This window comes from Olea europaea, chromosome 17 (genome assembly GCF_002742605.1).
Source record: "Olea europaea var. sylvestris chromosome 17, O_europaea_v1, whole genome shotgun sequence".
Classification (NCBI taxonomy): Eukaryota; Viridiplantae; Streptophyta; class Magnoliopsida; order Lamiales; family Oleaceae; genus Olea; species Olea europaea.
The window spans coordinates 12,983,341-13,003,983 of NC_036253.1; the positions used below are offsets into that span (position 1 = coordinate 12,983,341).

Consider the following 20,643-nt stretch of genomic DNA (forward strand, 5'->3'; position numbering starts at 1 on the left):
TTTGGTAGGGATTAAAATTCATATTTGTCATAATCAATAATTAATTTTAATCATATATTTCATAAGATCCACAATTTTTCAAGCACACATTTCATCAATTTTTATTAGAATTTACTAAAAAAATAATGATTTTAAACCTTACCAAACAACCGCAATATATAATGTAAATTGTAAATTTATGAAATACAATATTTAGAGCATGTTTGGAAGTAATTTTGAGAATTGATTTTTTGATCGTTTGGAGAAAAGTGGGATCCACCTGTGAGAGAAGAAGTCAAATATGACTGCTAAAATAGTGAAATAACGGTCAAAAAATTAATTTTTTTGGAGAAAAAATAGCTCTCAAACAGGCCCTTAAGCTTACCCAAACATGGTGTTAGAAATTCCATTGTTCGAGTCCTGCAACAAGATAAGCGGTGCTTGTATGTTCGACAGAGAAAATCTGAGAGAGAGAACATTGAAGCAATCGAGTTTACATCCTCTTCAGGTAACAAGCTTTCACGTCGAATAAAAATCCTCCAACTACATTTTTACAACAAGAATGATATCTGTGGTTGATTTTTATTTTTTATTTTTTTCATTTTCATTTAGTCATTGTGCCTAAATATTCATTTATAATATCTCCTATAATTATACTTTTAATCGCTTAATCAACTCCTTGTGCTATCGACACCCCTTTTTTTCTTTTTTTTTTTCTTTTTTGTGTGTGTTATGGTTTGTTATTTGCTTCTTCCGGAGCGTTGCAGGGTAAATTGGGGGCAATAGTGATTTTTTTTAGTTGAGTAGGCACAATTTTCAAGTTATGATTTTTTCTTCTTATATTTGTAATTTAAAACGTGGGTTTGAATCTCCATTTGAAATTACCCATTGGTTAGAAGCTGATGAATTTTAACTCAATTGAATAGATTACTCAATGTAACTAGTAACTACGAGAAATGTGGAATCCTTAGATACAATGTATATGTGATAAATTGTGTTTGCAGATTTATCTATTGGTACCAATATGAGTTTTACTGGCCCTTCCATTGGTTCTGGTTAGTTTGTGATTTTTCTATATGTTCTTCTGGTTAATTTCCTGTATTCTGATGCAAATGAAATTGAGTTGAGCTGTTTCTATATTTTGTATTGGTTGAGTTGCATCGTACCATGATGCAATGCTTCTTGTTGTGAATAAGCAAACTTGTTGCAAAAACAGTTCCTTTTTCCATTTAGAGCATTGAACTGTAATTGTGTCTGTTTGGTCTGCTGTGATCCTAGCTTTCAATTGCTACCCTAAACCCTAAACAGCAATTTTAATAAAGCTGATAAAATAGTCCTAGTTATTTATATAGCAAATTAGCAATTTAAGCGAAATTTTTTTACTTCCCAGCATCTTCTAGTGACATATGATTGCTTAACGTGGCTTGGTCTTTGTTTGTAAAATTTTTGGTTTTCTCAATGGATCAAACTGTATGTAAACCAAATGCAGGAACCGTTAGAAGGGCATTTCAGTTTGGACGGACATATGTGGTGAGGCCTAAAGGTAAACACCAGGCTACTATAGTCTGGCTACATGGCCTTGGAGATAATGGCAATAGGTAATTCCATTTCTAGTTCTTTCATCTGGGAAATGAATTTACTTTTTAATATAGCCTAACAAGTTGCTGAGTTCAACATTCGGGGGGCTTCCATGCCTATTGAGGCAAAGATTTTCCCCTTTAACTTGCAGTATGTTGTTACATTTATTGAACCTTCTTTATATAATCTATTCTTACTGTCCACTACTTGATTAAACGAGATAAAAACAAAGTTTGTCCAATTTATGATAAAGTCTTTGTGATGTTTTGATCCAGGTAGTAATACATGACAATCTAGTAGTTAATCATATATTTTTGGATTAAAACGTTTTTCAGAGTTATAGAATGCAATTATAGAGAGAGAGAAAATTCCACCTTTATTAATGCAAGTCTATTAGTTTCGTCTATTTGCTTAGATGAGTCCACTAAACACCTATTCAATATGTATGACAGCAAAATAAACGTTAACACGTGAGATAATACTTTTCTATCACCCTTTTTTGTGTATTTATATTCACCGATTGGGAAAAAGATGTGGTGCATGCCTCGTATCAAGCTTTCAGGTTGATCAGAAAGACATAATTCTTAGCCCCTAGTAAATTTTGGTAAAAGTTTGTGAAATGTGTGGTTGAAAAGTTGATAAAGGTTTTGGGTCCCAAGAAATGTGTAATTGAAAATGAACTTGAGAAATAATGCGTTTTAATAAACTGGGGCCAAACATGGGCTTAGTAATGGAGCGAACATTAGGCTAAAATTTTAGTAGTTCTTACATTCTATCTCTTTCTTTGATGTTCCTTTCTTGTTTTTCCCTCTATTTTTATTTATTTTATTTTATTTTATTTTATTTTATTTTTTTGATAGTTTTTATACATATCTTTTAGCCCATTGGTAGGGAGAAAAATCATACCGTTACCGTTGAGTCTTCAAGTTCAAGTATGTAATGTAGGCTTCTCTTTTGAAACCTAAAATTGAAAACTGATCAGAAGAAAATTTTTTACCTTCATTTCTAGCTAGCCTAAATGCACATTTTACAGTAGTATTAACACTTAATAAGGAAAATGATAAAAGTACTCATGTTACTAACCTATCCTATTACTTTGCCCCTTTTGACATCCCAAAAAACTTCTCTGCTTGAAAATCAGAATAGTTTTTGCTTTCCTGTTCTCCCCCACCATGAAAAGAGCTAAAACTTATAGCTAAAACATTCATTATTGTATTAAATGGTAAGTTTTTATCCACTCCCTATCTAATGTATGGTTATACGTCAATGTAATTTGCCATTTCTATAGGTATGTGGCCAGTAGCATAATAAGTCATAATGTAATATACATATTTGGCTTTCCGGTAATTTTGAACCCATTAAGATTTTTCTTTAAGGCTCATATATTCATATGTAGTATTATTTCTCTGGCAAATGTAACATGCATATTTGGCTTTCTGGTAATTTTGAACCCAGGAAGATTTTTCTTTAAGGCTCTATATATTCATATGTAGTATTGTTTCTCTGGCAAAGTGATTACTACGCAAACTAACTTAGCTTGGCCAGCAAGAATTCTGTCTCACCCGATTGATGCCACCAGATGGCAGCAGCTCCCTAAATTTTATCTTCAACAATTCGATCTATTTTGGTTGGGAAATTTTCTGGTTTTTTTAATTTTTTTTTTTTTTTTTTATTTTGGCAACTTTCCAGTTTGTTAGAAATAATAATTTGGACTAGTATTTCTAATTAATATAGACAATCGATTTGGTATATCTGTGACATTGAAATTTTCTCTTCATTTTTTCTCCCAATTGGCCAGTTACCCCTCCATCTCTTTCTCTTTCCCATGCTACATCACCTTTTCATGAGAATTCACCTGGTACGAAAAATATTCATCTGCGTCTGGTCATCCGCCGGAACAATACTAACGTTTTCCCTCTATCAACTTGTGACAAATCTATCTTCTTCACATCCAGTTCATCTTATGTCCCCTCTATTAACTCCTCCAACATAGTGACGATGCAGATAGAAGGCCCGTATTTATGGCATTTGAAGAAAATTCATGAATCTTTCTTGGAAGAATTATCCTGTCTCGAGCTAGATGTGTGTTTATAGCCACTTATAACATTTCCATTTCTTTCACAATTTGAAGATATTGACACTGATTTAAATGAATGGCTATTTTCCCAGTTCAAAGAATTATACTGTCTGACATTCTTGCCTCTTTTTGCTATTTTTCTACCTATGCAAGCTTACTCACATAATTGAATGTCCAGTAGGGCTGAAAAGTAATTACAATTCTTATTCATCCCTCAGCCACCATGATAATAAATTATTGCTTGCACTTGCAGCTCTGCAATGTCCTTAAACATGAAGCCTTCAAACTCCATTGTCCATTCTTCGAAGTGAGTGTCTTGTTTATAATTTTTTTGGTTGGAAGCCTTCTTGAGTTACCTCCACTTTTTCCAAAGTGTCGATTGTGCCTTTCCCGTTGCAAGTACTTTGTCTCTTTGGATTCTCCCACCAAAAGGAAGCATATTATTTCGGTTGGACAAAACTAAATTTACTTATCTTTTTTGGATTCTCCTTGAATTCGAAAACTATCTCCACTGTTATGCCTGAAAAATTCTTCCAAGCATACAAGCATTTAGAAAATTGAAAGCTAAATTCATTTTTTATTGAGATGACCTCTTGGAGTAATAACTTTTAATGCATTCTAGTGAAAAGAGGAAAGTCTGGAGCACTCTGCTGATAACCAAATCAATCATATTATTAGGCACGTGCAATTAAGTAAAGCATCTGAAATAAAAGTTCATCATACATCATGTTTGGCTAACTCAAAAGTTTTAAGTAACTTAAGTAATTGATAGGTACCTGATGTGTAATACATTTTTCGTGTATATATTGAATGAAAAAACAAATAGAAATTGAAAGGAATTACACTAGATTGTAAGCATTCAAGATGCCCACTCTCCTCCATTGATTCCCTGACTTTCTGCTTAACTAATTTGGATAGGAAGCCTTTACAACTTTTGAATCTCCATAATACCCCTACTTAAATGACGAAAGAACTAACTATTAATTTGGGGTTCTATCAATACCCTGTCCTTGAAATTTACCTTGCCCTCAAGGTGAATATCCCAGCCAATTCCAAATTTTTAAATATTATACAATCTAACAATTTCGTGTGCAAACACCCCAGTCATAGGTGATGCAAAAATCGAGTCTCTTGGTTCGGGGACGTTGACTAACCTATTTAGCGAATCTACTACCATTAATATGGTGTCGATAAACCATAACCTGTCGCACCCTTTGTGGGTTATCCAAAAAATGAACTCAACCAATTGAAATATAATGGTAACCACGCAACATAGACCTCATCTTGTCATGCAATCTGCACTTTATTGTCTGGCGCCGTTAATCTAACCCTTGAATTGATTAAAAATCTTGTAGCACCAACCTCCACACCATTGTCAGTTGAAAAAACCCCTACACCTTTGCAGTCACCAACCCATCAAAATCCAATATCATCAATTTTCCAGACTATTTCTCCTTTTACCAGCTCTCGTTACTCTATTTCTCTTTTCGCTTCACTGCCCAATGGTGTCATACCCATCATATTGGAGATTTGGATTACTTTTCTTCTTTTGAAATTTAGCACCAGAAAACTGTTTGAAATTAGTGGAACTTGGTTTTGGAATTGACGGAGCTGAATTGAAGATAGTACCTGATTGCAGTAGATTGGTGTAATTGGGGCTTGAAATTGGTGAGATCTGATGAGTTTTGGGTGTGCAAATAGTTGTTGAGCCATTTACCTTTACCTTATTCAGGCTCATTCTGACTTCGACTTGCTTAAGTGAAATTTTGTAGTCCTCCACTTGTTGGGGCATCTCCATATCATAGCCCAAACCACTAGCTTCAACAATTTCTCATGTTTCATCTTTTCCTGATTCAGCCTATTGATAGAGATCCCTTCCCCTACGTGCTCCAACGTCTCCTCCTCCTCTCACTAGGGGCAAATCCAGGAGTTTAAGTAAGCACGGGCGGTCGTTGACCGTCCACCGATAATGGCCACAATAAAAATCAGACAGATCTATTATTATATTACCGTTATATTTGATTATAGCATTCATTCCTAAATTTTACAGAGGAGCACGGTTTGAATCTTTCCCATTGCACCGGTTTCACTATTTGGTCAAATCTTTTCAAAATTTGAACATATATATTTATGTTACACTTAATTGTTAACGCCCACCAAATGCCATAGTGGTGAAACTTTTGTAAATTCCAAAGGAGACCATAGTTCGAATCTTTTCACCATTGCATTGGTTTTAATAATAGTATCCCAAAATGATAAAAATATTAAACTAAAATAATTAAATTAAGGATTGTTCTTGTAAAGAGTCGAACACTTGACCTCTGGCTTACGAAACGAATCCTTTACCCACTGAGCTACGAGAGTAAATTTGAAATCCATGAAATTACCAGATATATATTCGAAACTATATACATTGATACCAAAAAAAAATTTAATACCAATGGATCCAGCACGAGCGGCTGCAGCTTGCCAGGTGCTGGATCCGCCGCTGACTCTCATGATGGCGATGGAGTACATGCAGTTGACACTTTTGTTCTTTCACCGTATTCACCAAATCCCAACGCTTCCTTGCTGGAAATTCTTCACCAATGGAGACTTCATTCATGCAGAATCAAGGTAACATCAACATCTTCAATTCTTCTCATGTTTGAATCGGATGGCAACCAAAAATCCATTGGAACCCTGCCCATGCCTCTCCATCAAAGCAAGCAACGTCGGCTTTAACCTCTTCCCTCTCGGACAACCGATTCATGGAGAAAATCCTCAAGGCAGAACCCCCAACAATCCACAATCGTTCTCTTTGCCGAATTCTTGCATTTCCCATAAGAATTTCCCATGATTCTCCATGAAGGTCTCCATCTTCTTCTCCGATTCTTTGTTCCAATTTGTTTCCATTGCCCTAGAATCGATGTTCTGATACCAATTGATGATACTTAAAGCGTAATGTATTTTTGGTGTATATATTGAATGAAAAACAGATAGAAATTGAAAGGAATTACACTACATTGTGAGCAATCGAGAGGCTCACTCTCTCCCACATTGATTCCCTGATTTTCTGCCTAACTAATTTGGAACTATAGGGAGAAGCCTATACAACTTTTAAAACCCCATAATACCCCTATGTAAATGACAATTGAACTAACTACTAATATTTGGTTATCTCAGTTTGGTTGTGCTTATTGGCAATTGTTTTTCTTATAAAGTAAGAACTTTACTTAGTTTGACTGTAAGTGGGATTATTGTTAGAATAAGTAGCTTTTTTCCAACTTAGGCCTATAAAAAGACTTGTTATCTGACCCTGTATGTGCCTCTTAATTCGATTCGAAGCGCAGTAGCTTTGGAAGATTTCAAAAAATTAAAAAAAGGAGCAAAACATTGTATTGAACCTTGTCAGATTGAACCAGAACTTTTGAACAGAATAGAGTGCTATTTGAACCGTCAATGGTGAGAAACAGAGAGTATGGTAGATGTATGCTTTTGCTAAATGGATGTTATGACTAGATTAAAATTTTGCACTTTTCTTCCATCTACCATATGGACGGCAATAGTAATGCATTTTGCAATCAAACTTTACTATAAGAGCCTACTCCAACCCTTCTGCTTTAATGTCCTTTGGCAGCTGGTCCAGTCTATTGGAGACCCTTCCTCTCCCAAATGTAAGTCTACAATTGTGTTTTACTTAAGCATCCACCTATGAGAGTTACTGCTCCAGAATTTATCACGAGTATTCTTTTCATATATGGATCACTGATTTCTGATCTGTTTTAAATTAATATACTTGCACAGATTAAATGGATCTGCCCGACTGCTCCGCAACGACCAATGACTTTATTTGGAGGCTTTCCTTCAACTGCTTGTAAGTTAAAGAAATTATATTGTGTTTGTTATGCATTCAGAAGAGATACAACATGGTAAAGGTTGCAAACGGGCCAAGAGAAACTGAATGCTTGGAGAATTTTTGAGCTCAAACTTTATTGTATTATGTTAGGATCAAATTCAATAGTGTCCAGGGTGAAGTTCAATCTGTAGCTTGTTTATAAAAAAAAATGAGTTGTGCTCAAGCTTCAGCTTGATTTGAGACTAGTTTGAACCCAAGCAGAGGCTCAAGATTTTGGGGGTAATCCTTTTGTTTTAGTACCTCAAAAAAATAAAAAAAAATTAGTACATTGTAGCATTATTGCTAAACAAACACAACATAGTATTTGAGCTTTGCTCATCTAGAGTGTTGCTGAGCTCAAGGCTGAAATGGCTGGTTGCTGGTTCATGAACAGGCTCACTGGCTTTTAATTTTTTGAGTAATTTATTTGTATTGTATATGTTACTCAACAAAAGGGGAAAAACAATCATTACTAGCTTATAATTAAAGGCTTGTGACTATAGTTTGTCTAAAAGCTGTCTGTATTGTGACTTGTCATGGCCATACCTCCACCCCCTTCCCCTTCTAAATTTGTGTAGGGAGATTTCTCCAAACATTAATTATCAACGTTATTTCTTGTGCTATCTATTAGGGTTTGATGTGAATGAACTTTCTGAAAATGCTATTGATGATATAGAAGGTTTGGATGCTACAGCTGCATATGTTGCAAACTTATTGGCCAATGAACCCCCAAACAGTGAGTTTCTGCTTGCAGCTTTTATATATGTACTCTCTCTGCATATTGTGTTTCAGTATCTAAAATTCTAGAACCTTGTCACTGCCAAAATGGAAATTAGGAGATATAAGTACTGGATTACATCCCCTGACTGCTTAAGGACGCATGGTGAACCACTAAGGGTCGGTGCTTATTCTGACTGCAGAATGTTAATATTATTCTCCGGCAACATGAATGTCATACTTATATCATCTTCAAGGATAAGTGACATGAATCATAATAGGAGAAATCCAACTAGTCTTCATTTATTTTGCTTCATAATACATGGTATAATTCTTGGAGAGTCACATCTGCTTTGTGGGCTTCTTCAGTTTTCTAATAGAGAGGTCTATTTGCATCTGAAAGTGGTACAACACTGGACAAGAGCGTCCTCCACACTGCTTACTCTATTAGGCCCTACTGGACGGCACATACATACATACATACATACATACATATATGTATGTATGTGTGTGTGTGTGTGTGTGTGTGTATATCTGCACCATGTATATGTGTTTCTATGTGATCCCTTTGTAGTGCTATTGTATTCTTTATACTAATACTGGAACTGCCTTTGATGTCACCTTGTAGGGTGTCTTAGTGCTGTCTTGTTTTCATTCTCTAGCATGTAAGGAAGCATGAACTTTCTATTATTTCTTCTAGGAAACAATTTAAGACATTGTGATATGTTCACTCTATGTAACTTGTATGAACAAGTTTGGGATCCGGATATATGTTGGCAATATAATGGGACGACAAATAACATCTGTCCTTGAGTTAATTTCGTTTCAACCCTTTTTTTCCTTCTTTTACAAGTGAGCTTCAAATCTTGTGGAGTTTTTAGCTTGGGCCAACTTCCAAGCAATTACAGTTACTTTTAATTCTGTTGACATTTTTCGCAGTCAAACTTGGTGTTGGAGGCTTTAGTATGGGTGCAGCAATCTCCCTCTACTCAGCAACTTGCTTTGCTCAAGGAAAGTATGAGAATGGCAGCCCATACCCTGCCAATTTGAGTGCAGTTGTTGGATTAAGTGGCTGGCTTCCATGTGCAAAGTCAGATTCCTGACAATATTATTATCAGAAATGATATCTTAATTGAATTCTCTTCATTTTGATATACTATCGTTACCGATATGTTTCTCCAGGAAGCTAAATAGCAAAATCGAAGGGGTAAATGAGGCTGCCAGCCGAGCTGCATCCTTGCCTGTTCTGCTTTGTCATGGAAAAGGTATAAATCCTAAGGATATAGCTTTAGTGGATGGAGGAACTGGTATTTCTTCTGGTTGAGAAGATTTTAGGGAGTAATCTATCTATTTTCACTTTTTTTTTCTTTATTTTCCCTGCAAAGAGGAAGCATTTTTCGTCTAGTGTTTAGTACGAGGAAACTTAGATTCAGGTCATATAGTTTATTTTGTGAACGCTTGTTGCCATAGTTTTTGTGCATTTATCTTTGGTAGTTGATAGGGTACATGGTGGTGATAACAGTACAATCTGATACAGGTGATGATGTGGTTGCTCATAAATTTGGTGAGAAGTCTGCAAACAAGCTGTCTTCGTGTGGATTTCAAGATGCAACGTTTAAATCCTATTCTTCGTATGTACTTTTTCTCACTGTTACTAAAGCTTTTTGTCATTAGTTCGACAGTAATTGACTGAGCATTCCACCTAACAGGCTTGGTCACTATACTATCCCTGAAGAAATGAACGAACTTTGTGTATGGCTAACTTCAAAACTCGGCCTGGAGGGGACATCATGAGAGCTCGAGTGGAGCAATAGTACATGGAGGGATTTATTATATATTTGTTTTGTATACAATGAATTTGATGGACTATTATTAAATGGCACTTATTTTGGCCTAAACCAGTAAACTTTCACCATTGTTCTTGTGTGGCTTTTTGCTATCTGATGTACACTGTATTGCTTGATTGTAGACATATGGGCGCGGGTGCTTAAATATTATTTGATAATTATCAGTTTTGGGCATGGTTTTGAAATATGCAATCTAGTAGTAGGTCACCGATGTCGAATCTGCCCGGTTGTCTGCCAATGTTACTAGTTAAAGTAGCCAACTTTATTGTTTTTAAAAACCAATGTGATCATTTAAATTGCTTTCAACCAATGCAAAAAAAGCACCCGTTTGCGCCAAATTGAATGAGGAGCCGTATGAGGTGAAAATTTCATGTACGATTTTGTAGATTGACAGTGAGGGTGATTTATCTGTCAACTTTTTGACTATTGTCCCAAAAAAATCAAACTCTACAATCAAATGATTTAAAGTATATTTTCCATCTCTTCTCGAGAAACAAATGAATTATTTTTTCGCAAAATTGTGTTTAATTTCATATGTGATTTTTGACAAAAGTAGAGTTGATTGGCAGCACGGGCATGGAAGGATATTAGTAATTATTTGAATGCTCGTTGATACTCAAAAGCTTTCCAGTCACCTCAAATCAAATTCTTGTAAAATAATCGCATTTGACCAATTTTTACCCATCCTGTCATTTTGTCGCAACCTTCTTCCTTTGCCGGAGCTCGAAAAAACGGCTATGAAAATAGGCAGGCCATCACGTAAAATAACAGACTTTTAGCCCCTGGTTGAGTTCCATTTTTTATGAAAAATGGATTTTATGAAAAATGATTTGTTTTTGAAAAAATGTTGTTAAAAAGTAATAAAAAGTTTTAAATTTACACACAAAATCATTTTATTGAAAGAAAGTGCAATTTAAAAAAAAAAGGACTTAAACAGTGTCTTAATCTTTTCAGAATATTGTACATTTGTTCACGAGTAATATGAGTAGGAAAGGAGCAAAATTTCAAATGTCTGCTCTTAGATGGAAGTAATACAAAGATAAAGATGATGATGATGATGATACAATATAAGTATGATTGATCTGAATGCAAAAATATACAAAAAAAATAGGTTCTGTTCTGATGTATACACGAAAGACATACAATGAAGAAAACTCATTAACAGAGATTCAGTATGCAAGGAAACAGATATCCCATCTTGAGGGAACCAAATTGCAGCAACTCAATTCAGAACATCAAACAAAGCATCTTAAAACCATCTCCTTCGAGCAGTTTTTGCCATCCCCATCTTCTCAAGCAAGAAACTTCTACATAATGTTTTCCAAAAGCTCCAAAAAAGCTCTGGTAATGTATCTGCTACTTGGGCACAATTCTTAGGTTTGATAAAAGAAACAGCAGTGAGGGAAAACAAAGAAAGATGAAAACACAATATCAAACAAGCATGAAATCAAGAATTTTAGCGGTAAAATTTAGCTCTCAATGGTCCGCAAAGTTTCTTCAACCGACAATGATTGGAGGAATCCTTCAATAAACAAATACTTTCTTCACCATTCTATCAGACAACCAAATTTCACCTCGGGAACTCTTTTATAAACGCCACATCCCCACCTAGTGATGGTAGTAGCAACTTATCTTGATCTCCGTCTTCACTTTCTGTTGGCTCATGTGGTGTTGCACTAGACGAAGAACCACTACCATCATCTTCTGAATGTAGTGAAAAGATAATCATGAGGAAGTTATAATACTCTCACAAGAGATTTCTCGTGGAATGATTAGTCTATCATCATAAAGGGGAATCACAAAGAGATAAATTTGGGGGGACACAACTGCATTGAAGCAGCAGAAAAAAATGCTTGCCTGTATAAGCAGCATGATATTCAGGAAGCTGCTTTACAGTTGATACTTGTAGACTTTCAGGAAGAAGACAGCTACAGAAAGCACCTGCAAGTTAAAGTTTTCAAGTGAGAGAGATTCAGAAAAAGAAACATCGAGTTTTATATTGGCGATGGCATGTTAGAGGCAAGAATCTTGCATAACGAAATTCAGGTATGAATGACATTAAACTAATTTCCAAGTGTGACCATCATCAACCCAATTGTTTCCACACCATCCAATATCCTTGAAATCCTGAAATTCTCCAGCTATAACAAACTATTTTTATCAAGTACAGGGAATGTCATCAATGCCAAACAAGTATGCCAAAAAGGTAGAAGTGCCATTTATTTGTTTTATTTTAATTGAGCAACCAAAATCTTGCACAGATTCCTGATCTCTATTGCCCCCATAACTTCTTGCACGAGCAACAACTGACCAATTAGGTTAGCGACCGTTCACATGGTTATTAAGACATGGAAATGTACAAGAAATAGAACTTGCCAAGAAAAATAAAAGCAACTTTTAATGATAACATTTTGATGGACGGAAAATTCAATAAAAATGAAGATCGTACCTTGATGTGGAAAAAGGTGGTTAGTTATTTAAATGAGTTATTAAAAGACATTCTAAAGTAAAGCCCAGCTAATAACCAAATGGCGCAGTGGAAAGAACGTTCAGTTGACAGTTAAAGCTAAAAGAGAAGTCTGAAAATTTGGAAAAATACAAAAATGCAAGGAGGATTTTCAGAAAGATAAGATAGCTAATGGGAAGGAAAAAAGGATTATATCGGGAGTCACTTAAAGAAGAGTATAGTATAGTCATCTTGGAACCAATTATAGGGAGGAATAAGATATCTCGGCAAAGGAAAAGAGAACAGAGATCTTAACCAAGTTGTGTGAAAGATAAAAATCAGAAACTTATTTGTTACGATGAGATCACAAAATTTAGAGGAATTAGTTATGCAAGTTATTTAACAGAATGCATATCGCGGATCTTGTAAATCTTTTGAATTTTATTATAAATAGGCATGTTCCTACTTGGATAGTGATCTTAGAAATGTGTGAAGTTGTGAAGATGATTAAGAAGAGAAAAGCAATCACATTTGATGGACCCAATATCCCAGGCACAATGAGTGTTCTATGGTTGACAACATTATTTAATGAGATCTATGAGCATAAAAAGATGGCTAATAAATGGAAAGATGTAGACCCTATAAATGTAAGAAACTCAAGATTGCACAAACTATAGAGAGAGAAAGTTACGAATCATATTATGAAAAATGGGAGTTGATGACTGGGCCCAGATTGGAATATTTTGAAAGTCTCACACAGCGAATCTGTTTTTATGCTGCGAAGATTTACTGTGAATTCTATTGCTTGGTAAATTATACAGAACATAAGACATGCATATGTTATCCAGTGATATGTAAAGAGTACATGATATGGTATGTAGGGAAGTGCCACAATGGATGCTAGAGAAAAATGATTTCTATTACATCAGGATCACGACATGTACAAGGGAACTATCACGAACGTAAAACTTAACGAAGCTTCTAAAAGGAAATTGAAGCACTTCAGAATACAAGATCTTTTTTAATGAGAACTAATACCAAATACACAGAATAACTTTTTAGTCATTGCAGGAATAAGGATAAAGAAAGAGTCAAAAACAGATTATGAAAAGGCTACAGTAATTCTATTGACCAAAAGATATCTATCAAGGTAAAACAAAATTCTATAGAACGATTATTACAGCATCTATGCTTTATAGCTTGTTGGCTTATAATGTCAATAAAATACATGCGAAAAAAATGAAGGTGTTAGATGGATATGCAATTACTTAGATCATTTCCAAGAGGCTCTCTATTTTTAATGAGCATATTTTGCAATTTTGAGAGCATCTATAAATTTAAAGAGTAGAAATTTTTTAGTACTCCAACGGGCTCTTTATAATTAACACTTAGCGCCCTTGTTTGACACCCATTAAAATTTAATACATTTTTCTCTTTCTTCTTCTCAACCACACATTCTCTAATAAAATAATATTATACGTAAATTAAAAAAAATTCTTTCTGTTCTTAAATTTTATTTTATTATTATTATTTTTTTTTAAAACAAAGATTCCTTGTTTACTGATTACATAAGAAATTCTAGCTGCCACCACAACTAAATGTGATTAAGCCCTTGTTTGAGCCCAATTTTGTAGGGGAAAGTGTATTTTTGAATAGCGTATTGATGGAAAATATGTGGTTAAAAAATAAGGAAAAGTTTTAGATTTGTGTATAATATTATTTTATTGAAAAATATGTAGTTGAAATTATGTCAAAACACTATAGAATAATGCATTTTTCCTAAAAAATGGGGCTCAAACAGGGGCTGAAATTATATCCAAGTGAGAACTTTATACCTAGCCGAGCCAGCCGATTCACCCATCCAGGAATCCCTTTCCTTAACAATCTCTTGCTGATATCATCTGTAAAATGATTGCAGTTCTTGGAAATGAGGTGATAGGTGTTCCCATGATACTCAGAAGCTACACCCTCAATAAATGTACGAAATTCAGAGGGAGGCATGTCAAGATGACCCAGAGGGACAGAACATCTATAAATGAAACCAGGACAACTCTTAGGCTCCACTTCAAACACTCCACTGATTGGGAAGTCATGTGCTCCAAAACCATATTCCTTACCATGAACTGAAAATTTTCAGAAAAATAAAATCAAGGAATGTACCAAGTTATTAGAAAGAAATTGTTTGGATCTAACTCATCAGCCAGTGGAATTATGCAAGATAAAAAGCACGAAGAATAATACATGAGCTTATGACTACATGTCTTTGCGCTTGGAGGTGGATAATCCTTACACTTTTGTCAGTTAATTATCCTTGCCAGCAAACTTGTAGCCATAATGGTGGAGATCTGTAATTATATAATATTAAAGATTTAAAGATTAGATAGTTATTTTAAGAAAAGCAATTAGGGTCTAGTTTCAAAGACACTCTTGGATTTTATGTTATTGCTTTAGTTGTTATCCTAACTTAATTAGACTACTAGAAACCCAATATAAAGAGGGTTTATGCATTGAATAAAAATAATTCTCTCTCCGGTCCAGTTTCTCTCCTCTCAAGGATCTTCTCTTCCTCTCCCCTTTCTTCTATCTTCTCCCTCTTTCTCTTCTTCTTCTTCTCTCCTCTTTTTTGCCCTTCTTTCTATAGTTCTGGTTATTGTTACAAGCATTGTCGTCACTTAATAATTAACTTAATGAAATAATGCACATAAACATAATGACAAGAGAACAATGAAGATTGTATCGGCACTGATTACTTCATAGAATGAACACCTACCCCTGGAAAAAGATTTATACTTACTACGCTATAGTTACAAGATCAAAAGCCAATAATGAACATAATAGGAAAAATCATGATAGAGCATTTGTCCATCTCCGCAACATGCCGAGTTTAGTAATCAGAAAGCAAAACAAGTCTAAAGCTTTTGCCTCCCTCATTATAAGGAACTTGTATACAAATGCAAAAAAGGCTATATACTTTCTAGTTCTACAATCAATAAGATTACTAAAATCTTGTTAGGTGCTTAAAAAATTTAAAAGTTTCTTGGGTGAGCTTTTGGCCATAACAAATGCATCCAACTATGGGAGCAGCTCCTGTTCATTATGAATTATATTGCACTGCTATAGATGTTCAAAAGGCACTTTACAAGGGAACTTAATAAAAACGAATTAAAACAGTATTGAGGTATAAACACTAAAACCAAGGCAGAAATAGATATGCCGGGCAATTTGCTCCACCACCCATCTCCAGCTGCATATTATAGTCTCACACTCCTTTTCTGTTTCATAAATCGTTATTCCTTCATTTATCTTTCCTTTTTGTAACACTTCGCATGACCTTGTCTGTTTTGAAATGTTCGCAAGACATCTTCCCTGGCTAAGCCTCAAGTCGCAATCTTATTGCCCAAATAGAACTTTTATCCCTAGCATCTAGCTCATCTTCCATTTCTACCGCACAGCATCAAGAGAGGTTGAAAGTTACCTAGTTGATCCATCCATAATTTTTTTTTTTTCCTTTTCAGCTATCGGAATGTCCACATGTACGTGTGGCAAGTGTAGCCATGTATTCAATGAATTTTGGGTCTAAACAAACATTGAGCACTATATACTTAAAGTCCTAGCTTTTGGATGTGTGAACTCTTCTCCTGTCTTGCTTTTTCATATGCTTATAAATGACCCAACAATCTGAATAGATCATAAACAACAGAATTCTGCGTAATATTACAAGAATCATTAAATGAGGCATAAGAATTTACCTAAGGGAAGTGATGCATTTATCCAGATATACAAGCATGCATCATGTGCATGTTGCTTTAGATGTACATTCACAGATCCTGTCATCACTCAGAGATTTTATAATTATCAAAATTTGTCATTTTGACTTGCCCATGTGTGTAAGACATAGTGAACATTAGCAGATCAAAAAGAAAACAGTTTGTCACCTTTACACTACTGTAACTACAGACCCAGCAAAGAAATCATGATCCCAAAAACGTATAATGAAATGGAACACAGAATCCGAAAGATGATGATGTGGCCATGATAATTGCATACATCATGAACAATTGATGCTTAAAAGCCCAGGCACAAAATCCATGAGGGTGCTGATTGTATTAAATCGTTATCTATTGCTCAACTATATTCAAATTTCCACCCCCAAAAGATCAAATTCACGTCATACCTAAAAATTAGATACTTCATTGCACTTTTTTTAACTAGAAAAATTATCTTACTCTAACCCATACTATAAATGATTAGCGCTCCAACAGTGATCGCACAGATTGCCATTTAATTACAAGTTTACCAATACCTAACTGGCATATTCTTTTCGTAAAAGAACTTGCCATTTCGTGCCTTTTTATCTGCTCAATGCCAAAAGCACATATGTGTCCTTAACAAACTTTTACTTGAATAAAACTAAATATATGTATGGCAAATATAGACTATAATAATTATAACTTAAAATCTGCATGTATGCACTTCAGGATGCACTCATTTAGTAAATGCTCGGGGTTATGATCTTGCACCACTCAGTCACCTATGCTACGTATTTGTGACTTGGGCTGATCAGATGGCACTATAATATGTAATATTTGACACTGTTATAAAGTGCCTATTTCGTTATGCAAACTTGCACATCTAAGATAGAAACTATATTCATGAGGCAGATTAATCTAATCAGGGATGCCATGAGCGATGTAAACTTAAATATTTACTAATGTAGTATTATTATAGAATGGCAGGGAAAGATGGAGAAAAAAATAACAACGTCAAGCAACTGCAAAAATTAGGAAAAATTAATGAGTCCGACATTTCTACCCACATTTGTTGATTTCATGTTTTGGAAATTATGAACCGAACAAATCATACTCTGTTTTAAACTTCCACCAAAGTTTGTGGATCTTAGTTAGCATATATTTCATATGCCACAGAAGAGATCAAAGGGAATAAAATTGCCCGAGCCCTTGTTATTTTATTTGAGTTTAGGTTTAAGTTAATATTTTACACGTAGTAATTCATTTATTCTCAAACTACTGATATACGATATATTTATTTGAGTGAATAATCCTTTATATTGGAATGGGAAAAGGGTCAAATGGTTTGGCAATTCCTCATAGGGGGATGAGTTGAGAGTATTAATCAGAGTGCTGAAATTTTTCCATCCTTAGTCATAATAATATCTTTGCAGCGATAATTTGGTATTCTACTATACGCCCATAAACTAAAATGTCTATATTTAACTAATTGGCTGCCTGCAGGAATAGTCGAAGCCAAATCCAATAAAAAAAGGATGTTATTCAAACGAATTTCAAGTAATTGTAGCAAAACTTGACCGGTTGACCACTTAGCTTTTCAGGAGATACGAACCTAACTAATTGTCTCTCTGTAAGACCATAATAAATAAGCAATTTTTGTTTTTTCTTCTAGACAAAACAATATTGAGACTTTTTTCAATCTAAGATCACTCCTGGCAAGAAGAGAACTTAAATCATCATGACACAAGATGGTAACCAAGAAAACAAGATTTGAGCTGGTATTAAACTGTAGCCAAATCCAGTAGAAAGATTAAAGAAACAGAAACAGAAATAACCAAATTCATATTTTCATGCAAGAAATTTGAATCAAAGTTCAAACTCATCTTGATAAAAATCATCATTATAAAATAACTCACATTTCAAGAATTTCCCCAATATTCTCTTCCACATATCTACCTCAACATTTTAACAAATTAATAGAAACCCCAATCTCATGTTTTATCAGAAAACGGACCGAGGGCCTAAATTTACGCTAACACATATACCCACAAGTGTACGTATACAAATGCAAATATGTTGAAAACAAGAGGAGCCGTTTCTAGATTTCTCACCTTCAATGCCAGAATGGAAGACCCCAAAACCAAACCAAACAGAGTACTGATTTACAGGTGTAAGGTCATATACATTCAATATCACTTCGGATTCTTCGCTGCTGCTGCTCGCATCTGGTTCGGGGTTAGACTTGCAGGCCTCGTTTTCTTCCCCCATTTGATGCTTTATATGTTCCTCAATTTTTTTTCCCTTTTGACGAATGTTTGTTTGAAATCAGAAATGGAATGCAATTTGTGGGTAAAATTTCATTACATAAACGGAAGCTTTAGATATTGATAAATGGGTTAGAATCGGAGTTTTCTCTCTTAGATAAATGGCCAGAGAAAGAGGTTCAAACTTTTCTGAAACCAGAAAAAAAGAGTAAAGTGCTATCAATTATTGGAAAAGTTCATTTTAGTCCTCGAAATTTGGATGTAATTTCAGGAAAAAAATGTAGAGTCAAGAAGGGGTAGATAGTTTATCTTAATCAACCAACGTCAAAAATTAATTACTGAACTGTCTAATGAATTGTATTAATAGCTCAGCTTTAGTCACCAATGGCAATGTTGGAGGGGTGAGATGAAATTTCCTTTCACGAAGCTCGCTCTTGTCGATCATAATACCTGAATGAATGAATGTATACTATCAGTGTTCTAAAATACATAAATTGTGACTAAGCATTAAGGTCAAGAATTAAACTTTAGAAATCAATGCTAAAAATGCGTTTTCTTAATTTTAATATTGTTTTAAATTTTTATTCATTCAAAAACCATTTAACAATTAAAATAATACATATCAAACATTTAAAATTATAAAATTCTATATTTAGTTAATAATTCCTAGAATTAGTCAATTATACGATTTTCAAGTATTCAAAATGCGAAAGCTATACTATTTTTCATACAGGAATCCATATTAAATTTTATCTAACTCTTTGTTTGACTCCAATTAAATATCAGCTTCTTCATCTAATTCGTCTGTCATCTTGTTCAACACAAAATCATCCTCCTTGGACTACTTTATTTTCATTTTGAACATTTATAGTAAGTCATATAGATTGTAGGATATCATTCTTCACCCTATCATCATTATCACAACCCTCTATAATTAAAAAAACTGGACTTGCTTAGTACGGTTTACCTGACTGACGTAATTTACAGGCTATTGCGTCAGTCCAAAGGTTTACCCAAAAGGTAGCGACTGTGGATTCTCCTATCATAAAAAAACATATATATCTATATATGTGTGTGCGCGCGCGTGCGCCTTAGTAGTATCACTTGCTAATAGAGTCTCTATTTTGCCCTTCCTCTTCTTCTTGTTCATCAACTTTACATTAAATTGGATATAAATAAGATTGTTCATCCTTGTAGTGTCAAATCTATTTCTTTACTTGGTGTGCATGTAAAAAGAAAAGAGAAAGGAATATACATTTAATAGAGCTAAGTGTATTCAAGTAATTATTCATTTACTAAAAGAAAAGAGTCCCAGAATTTATATCATAGTAAAAAATTAGTACGTAAAGCATAACAACCTAATTAGTACTTACCCTTCAAAAGCACTCCTAATTAGTAAGTCAATTAAAAACTATAAATTAAAGTAAAATAAAAGGTTTTAAAAAAATTAGTATAGTCACGCCTAATCACGCATTAAGCGGTCAACTTGAAAGTTGAATTTTCAGTTTCGACTAATTTATACTTGATTAATTTTATTATTTGGATTTTTTAGATTCAGCCAATTCATAACTTCTTAAGTTTGGGCGAGGATTACAGTACTTCAACATTGGGCTATAGCTTATCCTAAAAGAAAAACTACCCCAATCCCTACTTTCTAACTTTTTCAAAACTTAGAGAGCAAATTTAATGAATACTCATCAAACTTTTACCCCGTATTCCTATTTGATCACCCAACAATAAAATGCCTCGATGCTTGTTTAAGACTGTAAATAGATTTATGAAGTTTACACATCAACTGTTGTTGAGTGTACCCTTAGCCACCAAATGTCCCTCGTATCTACATATACTACCATCTAAATTATACTTGATCTTATAAATCCACCTGCAGCCTATAAAGTGTTTACCTTTGGGCAATTTTCCAATGGACCAAGTGTTGTTCACTTCCATTGCTTTCAATTCAGCTGCGATATCATCTTTCCAATGGTCATACTTCACTGCTTGATGATAATATTATGGTTCAAAGTCTAATGACACAAATAACAAGTAATGATGATGTGAAGGAGAAAAGGACTTGTATGAAATTTAATTGGAAAGAGGATAAGGAGACTT

General features: G+C 34.4%; 2 protein-coding genes across 3 annotated transcripts; one reads left to right on the forward strand and one right to left on the reverse strand.

Annotated features, from left to right (window-relative positions):
* The first annotated feature begins 384 nt into the window (after positions 1 to 384).
* Positions 385 to 10,152, forward strand: LOC111412946 (acyl-protein thioesterase 2-like). The gene is made up of 10 exons (XM_023043793.1): positions 385 to 487; positions 984 to 1,034; positions 1,469 to 1,577; positions 7,254 to 7,290; positions 7,421 to 7,490; positions 8,143 to 8,247; positions 9,168 to 9,318; positions 9,411 to 9,493; positions 9,766 to 9,859; positions 9,938 to 10,152. Exons 2-10 carry the CDS (start codon positions 1,004 to 1,006, stop codon positions 10,020 to 10,022), a joined length of 765 nt encoding a protein of 254 aa, XP_022899561.1. The 5' UTR covers positions 385 to 487; positions 984 to 1,003; the 3' UTR covers positions 10,023 to 10,152.
* A 913-nt stretch (positions 10,153 to 11,065) lies between these two features.
* Positions 11,066 to 18,723, reverse strand: LOC111412945 (deSI-like protein At4g17486). Of its 2 annotated transcripts, XM_023043791.1 has the most exons (5): positions 18,382 to 18,723; positions 16,271 to 16,348; positions 14,357 to 14,644; positions 11,933 to 12,016; positions 11,066 to 11,779 (listed from the first exon to the last, which is right to left on the reverse strand). In XM_023043791.1, the coding sequence occupies exons 1-5, from the start codon at positions 18,536 to 18,538 to the stop codon at positions 11,646 to 11,648; spliced, it is 741 nt and encodes a 246-aa protein (XP_022899559.1). In that variant the 5' UTR covers positions 18,539 to 18,723; the 3' UTR covers positions 11,066 to 11,645. The 2 variants fall into 2 exon arrangements, with proteins under 2 accessions (XP_022899559.1, XP_022899560.1); XM_023043792.1 differs by lacking the exon at positions 16,271 to 16,348.
* Between the last annotated feature and the right edge of the window lie 1,920 nt (positions 18,724 to 20,643).

Coding starts and splice junctions, on each gene's coding strand:
- LOC111412946 (XM_023043793.1), top strand. CDS start 1,004: ATGAGTTTTACTGGCCCTTCCATTGGTTCTG. Junction 1,578..7,253: donor CTTGGAGATAATGGCAATAG/GTAATTCCATTT, acceptor GTCCTTTGGCAG/CTGGTCCAGTCTATTGGAGA. Junction 9,494..9,765: donor TCTGCTTTGTCATGGAAAAG/GTATAAATCCTA, acceptor AATCTGATACAG/GTGATGATGTGGTTGCTCAT.
- LOC111412945 (XM_023043791.1), bottom strand. CDS start 18,538: ATGGGGGAAGAAAACGAGGCCTGCAAGTCTAACCCCGAACCAGATGCG. Junction 14,645..16,270: donor AAATGCATCACTTCCCTTAG/GTAAATTCTTAT, acceptor GAAAATTTTCAG/TTCATGGTAAGGAATATGGT. Junction 12,017..14,356: donor GAATCGGCTGGCTCGGCTAG/GTATAAAGTTCT, acceptor TTTAACTTGCAG/GTGCTTTCTGTAGCTGTCTT.